The sequence below is a fragment of the Rissa tridactyla genome, chromosome 5 (genome assembly GCF_028500815.1).
Source record: "Rissa tridactyla isolate bRisTri1 chromosome 5, bRisTri1.patW.cur.20221130, whole genome shotgun sequence".
Taxonomy (NCBI): Eukaryota; Metazoa; Chordata; class Aves; order Charadriiformes; family Laridae; genus Rissa; species Rissa tridactyla.
The window spans coordinates 76,538,723-76,558,782 of NC_071470.1; the positions used below are offsets into that span (position 1 = coordinate 76,538,723).

General features: G+C 46.5%; 1 protein-coding gene across 7 annotated transcripts in view; it reads right to left on the bottom strand.

Annotated features, from left to right (window-relative positions):
- RUFY3 (RUN and FYVE domain containing 3) overlaps nt 1-18,710 on the bottom strand; it is a 51,929-nt gene extending 33,219 nt beyond the window's left edge. For 4 of the 7 annotated variants that reach the window (XR_008466543.1, XR_008466542.1, XM_054202270.1 and 1 more), the window contains exon 1: nt 18,381-18,710. Coding sequence is in view for 5 of the 7 variants with exons in the window: in XM_054202270.1 (XP_054058245.1) it covers nt 18,381-18,696 (316 nt within the window). In the remaining 2 variants the exon portion in view is untranslated. Of the gene's footprint in view, nt 1-10,501; nt 11,779-18,380 lie in introns of those variants that run through there. The other 3 variants (XM_054202272.1, XM_054202271.1, XM_054202279.1) reach the window with 3 other exon arrangements.
- Between the last annotated feature and the right edge of the window lie 1,350 nt (nt 18,711-20,060).

A 20,060-nucleotide genomic window follows, 5' to 3' on the forward strand; every position in this document is an offset into this window, starting at 1 on the left:
CCCACGTGCTACGCTTACAGCTTTTGGACTTTTATTACAGGAGTTGCAGCTTTCCGGAGGTTTGGGAGACTTTCTGTAGGCCACAGCGCAGCGGGGCACTGACACGTCTCACGCTTTCCTGGACCCTACTGCACCCTTACCTTGAAGTGCTACAACTTGGACCCAGTCACTCACAGAGTCACTTTCACCTCTTTACTCTTTTTTTTTTTTTAGGACTTAAACCAGAAATGTTAGCCTGATGGAGAAATTCAATATTTGTAGAAAAACGCTTTGCATAACAACACTACATAAAGCTAATAGAGCTAGTATTTTCTAGCTGTTATTTCCAGCATTTCTGAAAACGAATCAGAGGAGAACCGAGCAAGGATTTATTTAATAGCAGTTTCCATCACATGTAAAGATCAGAACCAGATTCTGATCAGCCCAGAACCCCTACCTGCACGCCGAGACTGAAGCCAGACATCACCACTGAACGGGCTGTTACCTAATACTGAGGGGTTGGGTTGTTTTTTTCCTTAATCTAAAGCGTAAACAGTGAAGAACGTGTCATAACCAAGAGAAGATTTATGATTAGCTTACCAACGTCAGTGGAGTCACTAATATTTTCTTCTATTACATCCCTACAAGCAATAGTCCTATCCTCTTTCTAGCAAGAAATGCTTGCAAGAATTGCATGAATGTACGTTGGCACAAAGGCACCGTGGGATTTGTAAACATTTAATGGCAAAAGCACACATTTAATTAGCACTTTCTATCATATTTTTGTTCATTTCATCATGCATCTAACCACAGCTTGCATACATTTCATTTCTTCTTTTACATTCTACAGTTTCCCCCACTTCTCTGGAAGTTCCACCCAACAACAGTGGGGGAAAAACTCTCAAGACACACACACACAAATAAGTAAATAAATCAAAAAGACCCGCGACTTGCTCATGTCCATGCTCCTTATCACGGTACATCTAAGACAAGGGGAATACTTTTCCTTATTCTGGAAAAATATTAAAGCCTGTAACTGGTGTGCACCAAGTTTAGAAAACGGGATGACCAAGACATTTAAGCCGGCATAAAATGATTACCTCCTTCCAACTAGATTCCCAGGAAGATTAGTATTGTGGAATTGAATATCCCACTGGAATAAACACACAAGCAAGCTCTTTAGAAAGGAACTGGAGTTAAGGAATGCTTAAAAAAGAGGTGGAAGCTAATGAATAGCGAGTGATTACATCCAGAAAACAAACCAAAACTTTCCCTCCTAACTTCATCTTCCTGAATTTGCTCATGTTAATTTTTGCTTTAGTATTTCTCAGACATACGCAATACCTAGCAACTACTACATCAAAATTTGGAGCAATTCATGAAGGAATATGGGATATTGCCAGTGGATACAGTCTCCCATGCAAATAAAAGCTTTTAAAAATAAATGCTGGAGGAAGTACCAGCATAAAAATTATTTCATTCTGCTATTAAAGAGTGTTTCATCGGTTTTGGGTTTGTTTGGGTTTTTTTGGGGTTTTTTGTGTGTGGGGGTTTTTTTTGTTTTTTTTTGTTAAAAATTGAAGTTATTAGCCTAAAGGCCCGGGTGGTAAGCTGTGAGCTGCCACACTGCTATACGGCACTGAGAAAACACGCTACATGCAACAGCTGAGTAGCTGCAGGGGAAGTCAAAGATTGTGGCTTCTCACTCTACGGGCAGGAGGGGGATAGAAACAGCACCCGATTCGTGGTATGGGGTTCTGAAGAGGTGTCTCATGAGCACAAAGCAGCAAAAGTTCCCAACTGTACAGCCGAAATATCTCTGTGATTTTTTTTTTAAATAAACCTACACAAGCACCTAGTATGTGCCCTTTAATAAATGCTGAGAAGTCCCCCATAGTCCGGACCTGCCCGAAACCCTGTATGTTCCCCTCAAACCGCCAACACGGAATGAATTCATTCAGAAATAAAGTTTAATGGACATTACCACCTCAAACGCAGCATCTCAGCCCACACCAGGATACCCCCTACGAGTATGCTCCCACAACCCGCAGTAAGCCTAGCAGAAGAACCGCAAGCTCCCCAACCCACACGGCTTCCCAGGCCCCCAGTTTTTATTACTTTTATTAGTAAATACTGTGCGAGAGCTACCAGGAGGATGGAACGCTCCGGGCTTCTTGTATAGCAGTGGCATTTTTTCCACATGTGAAAGACAGACGTGGAAAACAAAGCAATGAATCCACACACTCTTTGTATATTTTCCAAGCACAATATGAGAATGAAGTTGCTCCAAAGACAGACTAAAGAGGTCAGGATCCGGTTGTTTGGGGATTTTGATGTGGGTTTTTTGGGTGGTGGGTTTTTTTATCACAGAAGTTTTTAGCAAACGCGTAAGAAGCGGATGACAAATCAGTAAAATAACCCCCCAAAAAAACAACCCAGCCCCGATTTTGGGAAGTGAGAACTGAGCCTGACGCAGAAAGTCCTCAGCAGCGGTGCCATGTCAGTTGTGCCGCTTGGGCTGCCATGGAAGGCTTGGCACAGATCTGTCAGCTTTTGTACAGACACTTGCAGAAAACATTAACTCTGTTGAAGAGTTATAAACAAACAAACCCAAGGCCCGGGTCCCCATGTTCTGTTTACTGATAAGGAAAGGGGTTATTTTTTAAGCTTGCCCACAACAGCACTCAACAGAAACACTAAAACACCAGACAACCAGACTGCATCCAGGCAAGGCACTGGTGTTAAATCCCCTCTGCCCCTGCCTGGTCATTTGCCCTAAGTGAAAAAAGTTTTGAGGTAAATGTAAAAAAAAAAAAAAAAAAAAAAAAAAAAAAAAATCTCGACACATATAAAATAAGACCCAGCAAATTGCTGAGGAGTTAGTCAGGACTGAAAAACAAAGGCAGGAATGGGAATGATGATCAAGTAAAGCGAATCAAACCAAACCGCAAACAAAAAAGCCAAGCAACAAGGGTGGCTTTCTCCCAATCCCCCCCTTTTTTTACTCAACATGTTGCTTTTCTCTAAGCCCTAATATTTAAAGGGCTCCAGGAACTCTTTCTTTTCCCTCCAGAAAGGAGAGACAAGACCACTCCTCTACGCCTGCGTCCCAGTGCCCGGAATTACGGCAGCTCTTCGCACATTCGCCCCGAGGCGCTTTCATGTCTCAGTAAATGAAATTCTACAGCCACCACGTGTAGCCATAACCGATCGTTTCCCTGCCAGTGATGCCTCATTATGCCCTGAACAGAAAAATACTACCCGAGTTCTAGAAGGGGATGTGCCAAGGGAAGAAATGTGCTCTTCAGAAGGTCAATTAAAGGATTATTTGTCTATTTTTCCACTTTCAGTCCGCTGCTTTAGCCACTTGCTGTTCTTTTTTGGGCCAAAGCATCCCAAAAGACAAGGGCGAGTTGGAAGAGCTTACTGAGAAATACTGAATCTCCACGAGAAACTGCATTCACATCATTTTTTTTTTTCTTTAAGGCTAGCACATTCTCCTTCATTGTTCTAACAAATACTACTTTTATCATGAAACGGAAACCTGCAGTCACATTATTATATTTATTTAAATTGCATTATCTCATTTTTCTGATGAGAATCTGATCTAGGTAAAGATGTCCCTGCTTACTGCAGGGGGGTTGGACTAGATGACCTTTAAAGGTCCCTATGATTCTATGATTTTTCTTGCCTTAGGGGCGATAATACATTTAATAAGAAATAACTGAAGTGGTCAAGAAAGAAAATTAAGTAGATGCTGTTAATATCATTGGAGGTATGTAATGGTTTTTTTCAGATTAGGTTTGCAAAACAGGTGGATCATGAAGCATGAACTAAGAAAGGGGACCCGTGAAGAGTTTCAGCATAGCGTTCAAACACCTTGCGATCCGAAAAATCGAGGAAGCGACCAGCCAGCCTGCAGCCTAGACTGCCGGCAACAAGCTATTCAGAACTTACGAAGTTGCTTTAGGAAAAAAAAAAAAAAAAAGAAAAAATAGTTTTTAAAACCCACTACATAAAAATCCCTCAGTCTGCCTCGGGAGCCCCCGATCTCCCCCCTCCTACAGCCGCACTTTGCTGACGCTACCGACCTTGGCACCATCCGCTCCCTGCAGAAAACAGTTTTATCTATTTCCTCTGACCACACCATGCAGAGAAATTCAACCCTCGCGCTGCTATCCCGCACCACCTCCTTTGTTCTCTCTGCTAATGCCTCTCTCTCCAGCATCCAGCCGCCCCGAACTGCTTTACCCCACGCTCCAGCACCAGCGGCTCATGTTTTTATTATAAACTGCAATATTTTTAGGGTAAAACTGTTCCTGTCATCACTCTCGTGTTAACACATGCTAACTCCTCACTTGGCAGCACTGGGGTCACAGACCGACGCGACCATTTTTCCTGCGCCACGGACATTTTGACAGAAGTTAAGGCTTGCACCGCGCTACCAGCAATAGTGAAGTCACACATCTGCAGCAAACCAAGAGGAGAGAAAAAAGGAAGGAAAAAAAAAATATACAGGGGACTCGGGAATTGCAAGGGCACTCTTCGTTATGCATATGGGACAATTAAAGAACAAATGTACACCACATACATTAATGGTGCAATCCCACCCTAACTTTCATTCCTGTCTCCACATGATTACCATCAGGTATTTCTGTATGTTGCAGCTGTGTGCAATTACATGGAATTAAAGTATTTTCCAGAGGGAAATAATACTTGTGTGACTGCTATGGGAAATTTCTCATTGTATTTTGGCACTTTATAATTTGCACAAAGGAAAAGAAACCAAAAACCCAAACCTACTCTTCTTCCCCTCCCACCCCAATCTTTCACTTCCCATCTCGGTGGACACTTCAGCCGTTTCTCTGCAGCACTTTTCACTTATTATCTCTGAGGGAAATAAACCTGCCCCGGATTTCCCAGCTCTGACTTCATTTAGACTGAAGAAGCTTAAAAAAAAGCAAAGAGAACAATTCTTGATGGCAACTTCTTAATTACAGAACAGAAAATATTTACAAAAGTTCAAAACTTAAAAGAGCAGCCCTGACGTGGGTCAGCCTCCCTTACAGGGCGCTCGCTCCCTCTCCTCCTCGGCACATTGTCCTAATTGTCCTGAGGAGCTTTTAAAACCTTGATCTGCCCTCCCCTTTGGTTCAGGGTCAAGTGTCCTCCTTCTCTCTGTCATGTCCTTTTCTTCCCGGCTCGTTTGGGATTCAGTGTAAATACAGTAAGGAGGACACCTCCTCGTCCCTGGGGAGATGACCGTCTTTATCATCGTACTTTTCAGTAGGTGCTGTCTGGATGACATCACCTAACTGCTTTTCAAAAGATTTATGGCCATTAACACTGTAATTCATTTATCTTGCATATTATTGACTCCACATTTGTTCCAGTACACCTGATCTCCAGCTCCTTCAAACTTTTGACCTGTTTAGGGGTTTCTGACACAACGCGTATTTTAAGAGGTTTATTCTAACAAGACAGTCATCTCATGGGGCTTCTGTCAACACGTGGAAGGTCCCTGCTGCTCTCAGCACAACGTCACCAGCAGTTTGGCTTTGTAATGGGAGAGGAACAAACCACGGAGTAATTTCACCTCTCCCAACAGTTCACTTTTCCTATTCCACGCTACTAGAGAAAATACAAACAGAAGAATTACCAGTGTTTCTTGCTAGGTGCGCTTCACTCCCTGCGGGCCAATACGACTTCATTAGGACCGCAGTTCCCCCAGTAGCACAGCCTGGTACAGCAAATGAGCCCTCGTGTCACACAGCTCCCCCACCAAAACCAAGGAGATTCTCACCCCCTCCATGCTAACTTAAATGCCAAGGCGGCTGCCAATTTGCAAGCCAAAAATCTAACTTACAAGGTTATGCTGCTTCCTTACAGTGTTTTTAAATGTGCAGAGAAACATGGCAAAATACTTGAACAGAAAACAGAGAGAACAGGCAGAATCTGAAGGATGATTCAACAAACACTGCGAGAGATCAATGGGCAAGAGGTGTTTGAGCATTGAGAAGAGCATTTGCTTTTTCAGAAGAGCTCTACAACTTCTACTGAGGGCACTTTACCCAAGCACGTGTCTGAAACCAAATCTTTTAAATTACTGGCCAAAAAAGAAGGAAAAAAAATATCTGATCTTCGCTACCAAAAATTATATTATGGAAAAGTTAATTTCCTCTTTGCATGCTATAAACATACCACCCAATTCCCTATTTTAGTGCAAACGGAACAGGATTTTTTTTTTTTAAAAAGGGATACTGTAATTCTTGACAGTTGCAAGTAAATTCAGATCACACAGTTATCACATGTACTCCTGTTCTCAATTACAAGCTGATCCCATGAGGATTGAAATTTCCACTGCTCTAACGTGAAGCTCCTCCTGCTTATTCCAAGGAGAAATTTAACAACCAGTGAAACCCTGCAAGGCCGTTTTGCATTTCTTAACTTCCCCCAAAGGTTGAGATCGGTGTTCAATCCCTTACAGACAGGCACTCTTGGATGTGCAAGACAAATACAATCAAGATGTTTTTCACACCTCAGTCCCTAAAGATGCCTCGGTGATCATTATAGATCTTACTAAGAAAGGACAGCTTAATAGCCACTAGTGTCACATTGCGTGTTGTGACGCCTGCATAGCACAGTAAAGTTCTGATGACCTAAATAAGAACCACTGTTTTAAAAAAATAATCTGATTTTTCTAAGCCAAGCAGATTTACAGTATATAGCAAGATCATCTTATTTCCATACACACAGAATTGTCCCAAACAGTTGAAAATTAATTGCTTCTATTGTTAAATTGAGCATCCACGTTACACGCTCTACGGAACACGGGCAGTTGCAAGAAACTCAGTAAGTCTACTAATGCATCTACCCTCCTGCTACGTGCTACTCTCAAATGGAATTAAATTTACGTTTTGCTCCGAGTTACACTCAGAACCTCCAACTCTGTGGCAGGAACGGAATTACTCCAAAGTTACACTGTTTCATCTCAGGTCAGAATCCGCTTCCCAAAGTATATTGCCTTTGGCTGAAGAAGTAACAAGAATTTGGCTTGGTTTTACTAGCAAACATCACCCGCACGGGAGGATGCCTATTGTTTTTAAACACCCACGGGTAAGGCTGTGATTATCGCTATGCCCTTTCATTACTAGCCCCCTCCCTATCCCTCCAGCCCCTATGACAAAATTGGCCCCAAGTGGGATTAATCCCGAGAAAGCTACAGCAAACTGACTCCGGAGGAGAGGGCTGACAGCAGGTCTGGCCTCGGAAATAATAAGCAGCAGCTGCAGTTTCTGCCTCTCTGCTTGGGAGCCCTCGGAACGCAATCAGGAAGCACAGCAATCTGCCTCTGGCTCCCCCTAACATCCCAATTCTAAGATCCGGCACCCTTAAAACTCTTCTTCTGACGTCTCTGTCTCACTGGAATTAAAGCGCCGTGTTCTGGTGAGGGTTATCAAACCAGAGCAGATAAGAATCAACTTATTTTGCCTCCTCCTGTATGCTTAAACTGTCAGTCCTAAGTAATCTGCTGTAAAAAAGAAATAAAAAAATCAACAAACAAGTGAAATAATAAAACTAACCACTCTTAACAAACTACTTCCATTGGAAAGAAAAACAAAAAAGTACTGCAGCTTCTTGTTTAGTGCAATTCGGTTTTTTCAGAGATTTTACTTTTTTTGCCCTACCTTTGGTACATCTACAAGAAAAAAAAAAAAGCATCTTTAAAAACAGCAAAGCAGAAACTCAGCCATAGCCACTTGTGTGAAGCAAATCTCAAAGGTGTAAGGCCTGTAAGACAAGTCAGATGAAAAAGTGTGGGAAAAGAAGAGAAGCGAGGGATCACCAGTTTCCCCTACAATTTAACAACCGAGTCGTTGCAGCATGTTACACAAGGGCAGAAGTGTAGAGCGGTCAAAATTCTCGAGACTAACATCTTATTTTCCTACTGTATTTTAAACCTTCCCCATCCTGCCTGCTGTTCTAGACCCTCTGTCTTCTCTCCTTACTTCCTCACTACCCAGAACCGCTCTCTTCCTCTTCTTGCCGCGACACCGTGGGCTGGCAGTTCCGGGACGCAAGGATGGGTGCAGACACCTACGATGCGAGGCCAGGAGCGGCTTCTGTTCATCCTCAGCACGACGGGTGCGCAGGGAGGAAGAGGAGGAGGAAGAAGGCAGGATGGCTGCTGGGGGCCATAGCAGACCACACAGTGAAGAGAGGCCAGAGGCAAAAATCTCTCCAGAAGCAGCAAGGGCCCAGGGACAGCAACCGGAATCTTCAAATCCTTATTTCAGCAAGCTGGTGGATTTGCTACAGCAATATATTATTTTTCACATGTCTTGATTTATAAGGAAAACAAAGCAACCTTTTGTTAGGCCTTTGGCAGAGCTCTAGAGCCTTTTTTTTTAACCCTTGTTCTTCATAATCCCTACTTTTCTACATGAGTTTTATGGAGAAATTATAAGAACCGCCAGCCTCAGCTCCTGGGGTCTCCTGCTTTTCCTCTCGGGAGAGCCCTTGGTGCCTGGAAGCCCCGTCATCCCGTGCCCTCAACCCGCGCATACCCGGAGGCACAGCAGCAGTGCTGATGCAGCAGCAGCAGCTCCAACACCAGGGATAAAGCTGTGTCAGCTTTTCCATTATCAACACTCCTTCCTGACCTTACATCTCTGCTGAAAATACGACTCGGGTCCAACCCCCCCACCCCGCCTTCCTCAAAACAACCAGTCTTTCTGCCTCCCAACAAGCAGCCTTAATTTATGAATGTATAAACATCTGCATAAAGGTCACTGTGATACAGTTCTCTGTTTTTATCCATTTTTGACATATGAATTAATTAATACAGCAATGAAATGAGTAAACACTATTTTCTAATCCTTTCTGGTACTTGCAAGAGAGTGACTGTAATCACAGCTTTAAAAACAATTATTTTTCTGGTTTGGGGGAAGGGTTAGTCTGGTATTGGTGTTTGAATTGTTTACGAAGGCAGGCAAGAGTGCGATCTAAGCAAGGATGTAAAGAACTGACTCACAGTGTGACTGAAAGGTTGTCCGGGCTATACTACGAGAAGAGCCCTAGACTGTTTGGAAGGTCATTTACTGACTACAGCATGACAAGTCAAAAGAGACGTTACTATTTATGAGAGAATATATAAAAATCAAGCCCACCTACACTAGAACGTGCCGTTAAAAAACCCAAAGCACCGAAGAGTCCAAAAACATACAAGGAAGATGGAGCAAGGTCTGAACAGGCCTGTGCCACAGCCAAGCCCACGGGAACTGGGAGAGGGTTGAATTGCTGCACCCTTGGCTCACCCTGTACTCGCTACTCTGGTTCTGCGTTGCTGAGCCTGCAGCACCTCTCCGAAACCCCGGGACGTGCTTCAGAGGGAGCGGTGCTCTCTGCTTTGGAATCCTCCGTCTAGTATCCCACTGGGTGACTAAGTATTTGGCAAGCAAATCCAAACCCAAGGGCTGCTGCCACCGAAAGCAGCTGTCAAATGGAAATTAAATTATCACCTGGGAATTAATTTTAAAGCTCAAATCCTCACCACCATTTCAGTTGCCTCGTCCAGCAGAACGTTACTGACTTGACAAGCCAGCATCAAACGGGTCAAGCGAGACTACTTGGTGCAATCGCACTTCAGTAGTTACTGGAAAAGGGTCAGGCAGGAAAAGATGGATCCCTCTCACTGTAAGACTGAAAAATGCTCGGCACGCAGCAAGGGGCACTCAAAACCTGGCAACGCTGGCGACCACAGAAGCACTGGCTACTGTGCAAAATTCCTGCAGAAATTCATCATGTCTCCTCCTTCCCCGCTTTTTTATTGGTAGAGCAATGTGCAGATGTCCTCTTGTGTTTTTTAGTACTCACAAAGCTTTCAATCCTCATTTTATGTGACCTGCTATTAAACTGTTTCCACCAACAACCCAGCTCACAAAACCTTTTTCAAGAAGAAAGCAAGACCCTTTCCACTTTCCAGGCTTCCCAGCCATTATAAACAACAGCAGGCTCTACAGAAGCGAGCTGGAAGACTTGTGATGGTGCGAGCCCCTGACAATAGGCATAACTGCCTCATCGCCTGGGGCTTTCCAAAAACTACCCACTGACTGTAGGCAGACGCAGACAAAACTGTGTTTTACCAGCATGCTCCATTTGTAAAAGCTGACAGCTGACTAATGGAGCTATAAGCCCCGTCTGAAGAGTAAAATTATGATTAAATCTATCGCTGAGCACACGTCGTGGTACCTTCCTTCCTGAAGCATACAAACCTGATCTTTCCAGATACATCTTAGAAAATAACTATCAAGTACAAATCTGTCTCAAAGGGGTGGATTACAAAAGACACCGCAAATTCTAAGGGCAATCTGAAGCACCGGTTCGGCCTTCTAATACGTCAAACGGTGTCCAGGTTCTCCAGGAAGGGCATCTCGTCCCACAGACACCCCCTCCCGACTCGTGCAGCGGTGGGAACAATGCGAGGGCCGCGGGGATGCCGAGGCAGGGAAGCGGACCGTACCTTCGTGGGTAGGCTCTGGGTCGGGTGTCAGGGAGATGTCGTCCAGCTCGCGCAAGCAGAGCCATTCTCCATCCATCGACACTCGGAATTTGCAAAGATAGATGGTCTCCATGGCAGCCTGAGTGATCTTGTCTGTGGTGGGGGTTGGCATGTCGCTTTGAGGCGTCAGAGCAGACATGATGACTCAGCTGGTACAACAACAACGGGGGGGAAAAAAATAAGAACTAAAAAGAAAAGCTTTCTGAAGAAGAAAATAAGAAATACCTTGCTATTAAAGGGCAGATATGCTCAGGATCGCACAGCCTGCTCTGGCCTTTTCATGTATAAAGCAAGGTAAAAGCGCTGCTCCTTCACGCTCGTCTCTTCCCCCCTCCTTTCCACCAACTGCCGTCGTCTTCAGCTATGCTAGAGGCTATCGATCCTATGCCACCACAGAAAACCTGGCTTCTGCATCAAAGACAGGAGGCAAGGAAGAAAAAAAAGTAAAAAAAATATAAAAAGAAAAAAATATCAAAAGAAGGAAAAAGAATGGCTTCCTCTGATGATTACCCAAGCAAAAACAAAAGGCAGAGCGTAGAGAGAGATGTCCAGGCTTGCTGAAATCAAACTGCTGGTCCCTTTCTTCCCGGAGAAGGCAGGGCGGCAAGTGCCGATAGGATTGGTTGTGCGCAGTGAGCAGGGTGTCGACCAAAATGGCTGACTAATGAACTGAACCGAAAATTCAGGCTCATGTGACCGGCTGCTCCGAGCGCCGGGCAAGCAATTCCCAGGATGCTGCTTCCCAGAGGCTGCTGATGCAGGGACAGCAATTAGGCGCTCATCAGCTGCGGCACCTCCTCAGCAGGCTCTGCCCGGCAATTTGTGAGCAGCCACCACGCACCGCGCGGACGCCTCCTCCGTCGCCCCCGCGCTACAGAGCGGCCAGGAATACAAAGACACATCTGTATGCCTTTCACGTGCCTGGATGTCACGACACGAATTAAATAACTATCTTTGTTTGCACAAGTCGCAGTTTACGTTCGAGTCGCTGTGCAACCTTCTCAAAGGTTACCTTTGAGCTATGATTTTTTTTAACACACCAAAAAACGACAGGATGGATTTATCCTCTCAGGGAAACAATGAGGAAAAAAAAGACCAGGCTCTAAGCACTTCAGCGAGCGAGGATTAAGCTTTTTTAGGACGGCACGTGCACATGGAAGAAAAATGAGGGAGAACCCCACAGACACCTACAGCTACCTGACTCCATCTCACACTTTGAAAGCCTCATCTGAAAAGTGGTGCTGCCCAGGTGAGGCTGATAGAGAAGCATTACCTCTCAGCAGGCAGAGAAACAGGCTTTCAATCTCTCAAAAATGAGAGGACAGCACTGCGCCGCCCTGTCCCTTCCCAGCCGTCTCAATGCCCTCCGCATCCCCAGCCCGCGCAGTCCCACCTCCGGGGGACAAGAGGTCCCTGATCAAGAGACACAGGACACTGTACCACCACCCACTTCAACTACGAGACGAGGCAACAACTAATTAGTTTATCTTACTTGATTCCTGCGTGGCTCCAGTATATTTATGGACAGCAGACGCGTAGCATCCATCCGAACTGGACGCCTAGTCCCCGTGTGGTCGTCCCCCCGCCGCGTAAATTCAGAGAAGGCTGACTGTTCACCAACAAAGTGTGTTGATAGGAACATACAAACGATTTATGCACGGCACCTTAATTATTCTCTGCACTTTTTCTTCCCTAAAGAAACACTCTAAAGGATGCCTGTCTATTTCCTCGCCATGGGAAATGCAACAACTGATCATTTGATACAGAGTTCAGCATGCCACCACATACAGCTTTTTGAAAAAAAGCACCCAGCATATAAAAACCTCATAAAACTGGAGAAAAGGGTTAAGAGCTGTTATTTCTGACAGGCAAGAGGAAGCGGTTGCTTTCGGTGAAAGCTTCCTGCTTGGTGCCAAACGTTTTGACTCAGCAACTCTTTCCCCCCCAGTAGAGTAAAACAAACAAAGAGCCACGCAGCGTATTATTACCGTGATGCAAAGAAGAATTATTTCACAAACGACAGTTACCATTGTTCCTTCTCCCTAAGCGAGAATGGCGTTTATAAACCGTGCTGACAGCATTTTAACTCGTATTATATTTATGCATCCCTTCATCAATGGCAACCTCTACTTTTAGCATTCACATTGCACCGCTCAAAACCAGCGGAAGTTGGCATATGCCAACAGCTCCAGGAGAACAGCCCTTCGCTTCGCTCCTCCTGACCTTTTGAAAGGGTCTACACAAACAGCAAATAATCAAAACAAACCCTTTAGAACCAACAAAGTACCATAAGCTGTTGTGCAAGCTATTATCCAACATAACTAATTATCGGACCGTTTAATTTCTTTGTTTTGAAGTGATTAGAACTACAAACAGGATTAGGTGTAACCCTGTGGCTCCCATTTCACAACAGGGGTCTGCAACGAAATTCAGCACCGGCGAGTGACCCACATACCGGGATCACAGCGGAGGCTTGTTAAAAAGTTAAGTAACTGTTCAACTTCAGCCGTTTTCCTCCTGTGCCATTTGCTGCTTCTTAACACGAAGAAATGGAAGAAGCCAGTCTGCCCCTTCCGGCTCAGTTATATTTTCATGCTCCTTTATGCAGCGTTCCTGCTGCAAACACGCCATAGGGATATTTTAAATACTTGAAAAATGGTTTTCAGCTTTGATTCATTTCAGTTTATTAGTATGTTTTACCCAAAACAAAGCTTTGGACACAATATACAAATTTTGACCAACTGCCACCTTAAGTGAAACAGAACTACTTGACCTCTGTAAAACCGTACCTTTTACTCCTCTAAGAAATAAAAGTTATCCGCAGTATGCATATGCTTAGAAACTCCCATGAGTTGCATTTGATTATTTTTTTTTATAAACAACAATGACAAGTTCAGCATTTATTTTTCGATCTGATTCGTTTTCTCTTGCAGAGTTTTGATACGGGTATTTGAAGCCCTAAGAACTGTTTGGCTGTCCAGAGGAGACTGTGATCGCCAGGTGCCACCCAGTACATGGCTGAAATTACACCTACAGTGTAAGAATAGACAGCTTGCCTTCAGGGTAAGCGAAGGCAAGCAGCAAAACCATAAGAAAGGCAGATAATGTCTGTATGTCAGCTACAGTACTATAGGGAAATGAGAATTTTACTCAGAAAAGGAACACAAGCCCCCTGATCAGGGACTACTCTATGACTTACCGACCCGCGAGCCTTTTATCAGCACCAGGAACACGCGAGACAAACCTTCCCCTACCCCCATCCTGTGCCCCAAACTTAGAAAGCAACACAGCATCTCATGCAGAAACAAAGGAAAGGTATCAAGTATTTGTATTTTCATACAGCCTTTGATAAAACTACCGTGCAACTCGAGGCCAAGTGATAAAGCTCCACCAGGGTTCAATGAGTAGTCAAAGGACAAAAGGAAAACCAAGCGGAGGAATAAATGAAGAGGAGGTTGTTAACACAGAATCACCTTCTCAATCTCAAACGAGTCCGACAGCCTCGACTGGTCTGACAAAACCCTCCTATTAGCCAAGCTTTGGCAAAGGTGGATAGAGGCTTTGGCTACATTACGAAACAGGGCAGTTTTTTGCAAAAATGTTTTCAAGATAAAAGAATCAGAAATCGACTGTGTTGGAAAGGTAAGAATTAACCGTCTGAAAGGAAAGCACTGCATCAGCCACTTGTGTTTGAACGCTCAGCTGTACTGGAAAGCATTTTTAGTTCTAAGAGGTGAATAAACTGGAATAACCTAAGCAATAAAACCCAAGCAAATTCTGAAAATCCTTTTGGACACCACGGGGCACCTTTGGGTGGAGTTTTCCTTGCGGTGCCAGCAAGCCCGGCCTGCGAGCAAGCCGCGTTTCAACCATTAGGAGAAAGCTTTCCCCGCTCACTGTGTAGGGATTGCAAAGCAGCCATACAGCAAAATGGCAAAGCTGGCAGATGAGATGATTGCTCCAGATGACCGCGCTGCTTCTGGTTATTTAAAATCGCAGGAGACCACAGAATCATAAAAAAAAGCCACCGATGCTATACAAACGGGAACCACTGCCGAAGGAAATCGTCGGATGGAAACAGCTCCGATGAGCTCTAAAATAGCTGTTCGGCATGTCTGAGAGAGACTGCAATGCCAGAGGTAACTCCATGCGAACAGGATAAGAATTCTGACGAACCACAAGCCTTTATATCTCAGTCTAAGACAAGCACGAACCATGAGCGGGTTCCGGCAGGTTTTCCCAAAGCCTGTCTGTGGTTGCTCTGTGAGGTCAGGCAGCCTGACAGTCTGGCCCAGTGAGGCAGCTCCCACGTTTCCAAGCAAAACAATTCTCATCTTCCTATTTTCTGCCCACGCTCTTGCTCGACACACAAAAACCCCCTACCAACGAACCTGTGAACATGCCTTTTGCTCCCGTGCCCTCTCTTTCTTTCACTTCAGCTCCAACTCTGCATCAACTACGATGCCCAGCTACCCATTCTGTACCAGCTGTGATGACCACAACAGCAGCATCAGGGCTACGCCCGGTTCTAGAGCCGACGGAGCTGCTGTTGCCCAAAGCACGCGCTGACGCTCCTCCAGGGACCCCTCTCCAGGCAATCTCTTCGCCTGGAATGTCATCTACAAAGATAAAATCAGTAATAAAGCATCTACATCACAAAGTCTGTTTCCGACTCTTCTGCCAGCACAGATACGGACATTACCTCAAATACCAGTGGCACCTTGAACCCCGCATGCTAAAGACAGGAGTGGGCAAAAGAAAGTTTAGCAACCCAAAAACCAGTGGCACAATTTCTTAATTCCTGGAGTAACTGACCAACTGGGTTTTGTCTAGCTACTGTGAAACACAAGTTAAGGATTTAAGTAACTCCCATAATTGAGGGTACAATTCAAAAAGGGGAGGGAAAAGTCTACTGGAAGTATCGTGATATCTGGTGGGCTTTCAATAGAAGCAAGGAACGGTTTGGGGGCAACCTCTGATTTGCCTTAGTCTTATAGGGAAGAAGTGGGGTTTTTTTGTTTTGCTTTGTTTGGGCGGTTTGTTTTATTTTTTTTGTTGTTTTTTTTTAAAGATAGCATAATCAAGTTGCTTTTACTGTATTTAAAAAGTATTCTAAGGATTTACTGCAGCTCAGCATGTTTAAATAGATCTTCTTGTTCCTTCTGTCTGCCTGGAATCTTCTGTATCAAAAAAGCAGGGGCTGCTGGCATGAAAAGCTTTTTGCAGTCTCTTTCCCTTAGCAGCTCTCGCCTTCACCTGACGTTTGGAATCATCTCAGCTCTCTTACCTCATAAATAAGAAAGCTTGGATAAGAGGGAGAAAGATTAGAGGGGAAAAAAAATAAAAATGTCTTTCTGACAGGAAATTCTGTAGAGAAAATAAAGTTGTAGGACAGACGCAATCTTATGATTTCATTCTTTGTTATGACATATTCGTCACATAGATTTGCCGCTGGGCTTCAGATCCCCAGCACTTCAAATACACCTCCAAAAGATTCCGAAATATCGACTTTGTGGTATATTGGTCGCTACCTCTACTATAACAGCTGTCGATACACAGTAATTATTTTCATTACTACTCATGGAAAGGACAGCCTTCAGGGAGGAACTCGTGATCCAGCAGGAAACACCCTTCACTTAGATTGACGCTTTCACTTTACAGCTATGTAGAGAGGAATTAGTATTCATAGAGTATATAGAGTATGTATTTTTTATTTTTAATACGCACATGAGATGCAAAAATAGCCTTCTTCACACTCCTCAGTTTACCTTAACTCCAAAATTAACACCAGCACTGAAGAATCACGGGAAGTTGCAGAACAAGGAGAAGCAGATCAGGAACAGCCGATGCTGAGCTGTTACAGGTTACAGCAACCTGAATTCGTGATACTTGAGAAGAACCTGTGAAACGGGGCTCCACGGGCCACCGAGGAGTCTCAACACAGACACGACAACCTTTACAGCCTGGACCCTGATTAACGCCGCCGCAATCCAACGCTGCACAGAGTAACAGCCACCTAGAGGAGACGCAAAAAGTAATGACACCTGCAAGGCCACCTACTCCCCCGGCAGCCAGGGTTAAGTTCAGCGGTTAAACACACAACATCCCTTCTGCGCCAGAGTGAAGGTCTGCCCGCTGCTTCAACAACAATCCCGACGCAGCCGGAGAACAAGGAAAACTCCGCAGCAGAATCCACTGCTCAACGGTGAACAAGTGAGAGCCGCTTTTTCAGATAGCGGAACCCGAGAAAAACCCCCAAGACACAAACCCAAACAAGCCAAAGGCAATGAAAAAAGTGATTTACAGATAAGAGCTTGCCCCAGGAGAAAGAGTCCAAGACACCATGCAAACAGATGATGATCCCTCTTCCCTTCAGACGCTGCTGTCACTGCATTTGTCACTCAGTTACCGAGTGGGCTTTGACATACGGTATTGCACAGGCAGCTATTAGTTCCGAGGCTGAAAAGAACAAGGGCACTTCAATAAACATTTTATAAGGCTTTTTCACAAAGCTCACCTGAATAGTCACCGCAGAGTAAGGGATAAAGCGCTGCTCAACCAGGGAGTTTTTACACTACCCTCTTTGTGAACAGACATGCCCATCTCAACGCCTCAGTTTCCCCACATCTACACAGAAACCTTCTTACAACAAAGCTTGAACTTGAAATGCAAATGAGAACTGCAAAAGCACGTTGGCTAAGATTAAGTATGTTTCTTAAAGGCTTCTTTTCTATCGGAGATAGCTCAGTCCCTTGCACGCACATCACAGGACTAAAATGGGCGAAGACTTCCTGATTAGAGGGAAAAAAAAAAACAACGTAAAAATTAATGTTTTGACAGGAAGCTCCCAGTTTAAATGACAATTTATCAGGGAGGCAGTTCTGGACTGCAGACAGAAATTGGCAGTCAGAGACAGCCCTTCATAGGGCTCAAAACAAAGTTGGGTCATTTCATCTGCTCTGGGCATTACAGAAATTGACTTCTTCCCGCACTGCTTACGGCTCTGCTGAGTAATGGCTTAAATAAAGTACATTAGCTTCAAGACAGACAAAAAAAAAAAGAAAAGATACCCACCTCAAAATAGTCGGCTAACGCGTGAGCGAACGCTCACCTGGGACTCAGCCACGAGACAACAAAGCAAACAGCTCAGTTGCCCAAGCCCAGAAGATAAGCTAGCGGCTATTTTCAAGATGGATGGATGGAAAAGGAAAGATCTCTTCTATCTGCACCCACCCATGGGGTTTTTATTTGTCCTTAACGCACTCGCAACTGCTTCTCAGTACTCCAGCTTACCCAAATACACCACGAGGGTGTTGTAAAGAGCGTTACGAAGCAGAAAACTACTTCCCACCCAACACGCCCCACGCAAGAGCGCACCCGGCCGTGCACCTGAACCTCGCGGAGCGGCCAGCACGCCGTGACCTGGCCTTGGGTCTGTTCTCTGCGCCGGCAGAAGGAGGAAGCCCGAGCTTCATCCCAAGCCAAAGACAGCTTGGCCGATTCCAACGGGAACACCAACTCTTCCCAAAGGGTCCCGCAAGGAGAGGCGCCTCCGCAGCGCTGGCTGCGCGGAGCTCACAAAGGCGCACACAGGCTGCCGCTCGCTGTCCCTGCCCTCGGGGGAGCCACCACGACACCCCCCTCCCGCCGGCTCAGGGGGGCGAGTTTTGGGGAAAACGCCCCATTTCCAGGAGCCCACGCTGACGGCTCATGCCTGCCCAGAGCCGCTCCCTCCCTCAGGCGGGGGGAGCCCGGCGGACGGCGGCCCTCAGCCCTGCCATGACACCTCCCGCCGCCCCGGCCCCGCCGCACCCCGGGGAGGAGCCCCTCGGCTACTCACGGCCGCCGGCGCCGCCGGTTCCGTCCGGCCCCGGGTAGCTCAGCACCAGCACGGGCAGGGCGGCCCCGCCGCGGGCCGCCGGGGGTCTCCACACGCCGGGCGGCGCGGCGGCGCCTCCTCCATGGCCGGGGTAGAGGAGGAAGAAGGGCGGCGAGGCGGGGGACGCCTCGTCCTCCTCCTCCTCTGCCGCCGCCACCGCCGCCTCCTCCCCGGGCTCGTCCCGCCGCTCCATGGCGGGGGGCAGCTCCGCGCCGGCCCCGTCCCGGGAACTTTCCGCCAGCGGCGGCAGAAGCGGCGGCCGCTCCGCCTCCGCCATCGCCGCCCCGGGCCGCCGGGCCCCGCCCCGGCCGGGAAGCAGGGCCGCGGCCGGCCTCCGCCCCCGCCGCGGCGGGGGGGACGGCGGTGTTTCGTTCTCCCCCGTCGCCCCCCGTTCCCCTCCCGACCCCCCGGCCACCGCGCCCTACCTGCCGCGGAGACCGGCCCTGCCGTCACGGCGGCGGCGCGGGCCCGGCCCGGCCCCGGGGAGTAGCTCTCCCCTCGCCCCGGGCTACCACTGGCCCGGCCCGGGCCACCGCTCCCCCGGCGCGGGTGGCCTGAAGGATGGATCGCGCAAGGTCGGCAAGAAACGGGCCACCACACTCTCGCAGGCGGCCGGGCAGTACAGAGGGGACCTTCTTCCCGCCCCTCTTCTAAAGGTTTTGGGGTTGTTTTTCCAGCCTCATACCCTTAACGCTTGCCTTTTCATCACCGCCCAATTCACCTTTCTCACACTTCAAGAAAAAAAAAAAAAAAACAACAAAATAACAAGCTAAAGACAAGCCATCTGCTAGCACAAGGTCCCCAGCCCCGCTACCATCGCCGGCCAGACTGCTGTCTGGGGAGTTGGACATCAGCCACCGTATTTCACGGTATCCCACCCTGTATTTCATGGTCTGTTCCTGCACCAAGGCAGAGGGAAGGGGGCAGCAGCCCCCTTGCATGTGGAGTCACCTCCCGGGACCAGAGCCCACGCACAGGGAAACGCAGAATTTCATCTTAAGATGAGGAAGCCAGACTCCCACATGCTTTAACTTAACCCATGAAGCGAAGCCACAGCACCGTCTCCTGCCTCCCCCTCGCTTTCCCAAGGGTAAGATCTCATCGACAGCAGCGTTTTCAGATCCTTTGACAAGAGGTTTCAATACAAGGCCCAAATATATTCCTTACTTAATAGTAAGGAACGACTAAGTAGCAATAGAACTACCAAATAGGCCCCACCAATGGCACCTCCACTTAGATTATCTTTCTGAAGACAGTAATAAAGACTTCTCATTAAGGCAGGGCAATTAATGTGGACCGTGGCGTTGACAACACATGGGGCGAAAGAACTTAAATCTACCAGTTATGAAAAATACCCTGCATTCAGTGCACTTAGGTTAAGCTGAAACACGTTGCTTCTTTCTTTCTTTCTAAACATCACATAAAAATTGCAAAAACAACGCTGTGATGGGAACTGACTCCTGGAGACTGCTCTGTCCAGTGCTGCCCTAAGTCATGCAACATGTTGCAACTCATTTAACAGATGCTTTAATCCATTTTACAAATCTCAAAGCCGAATGTTTGCATTTCTATTCACTAGCGAGAGTAAAACAACATCCCGACTGTTGCTGACAGAATATCGCAAAAGACAACTAGGAGAGC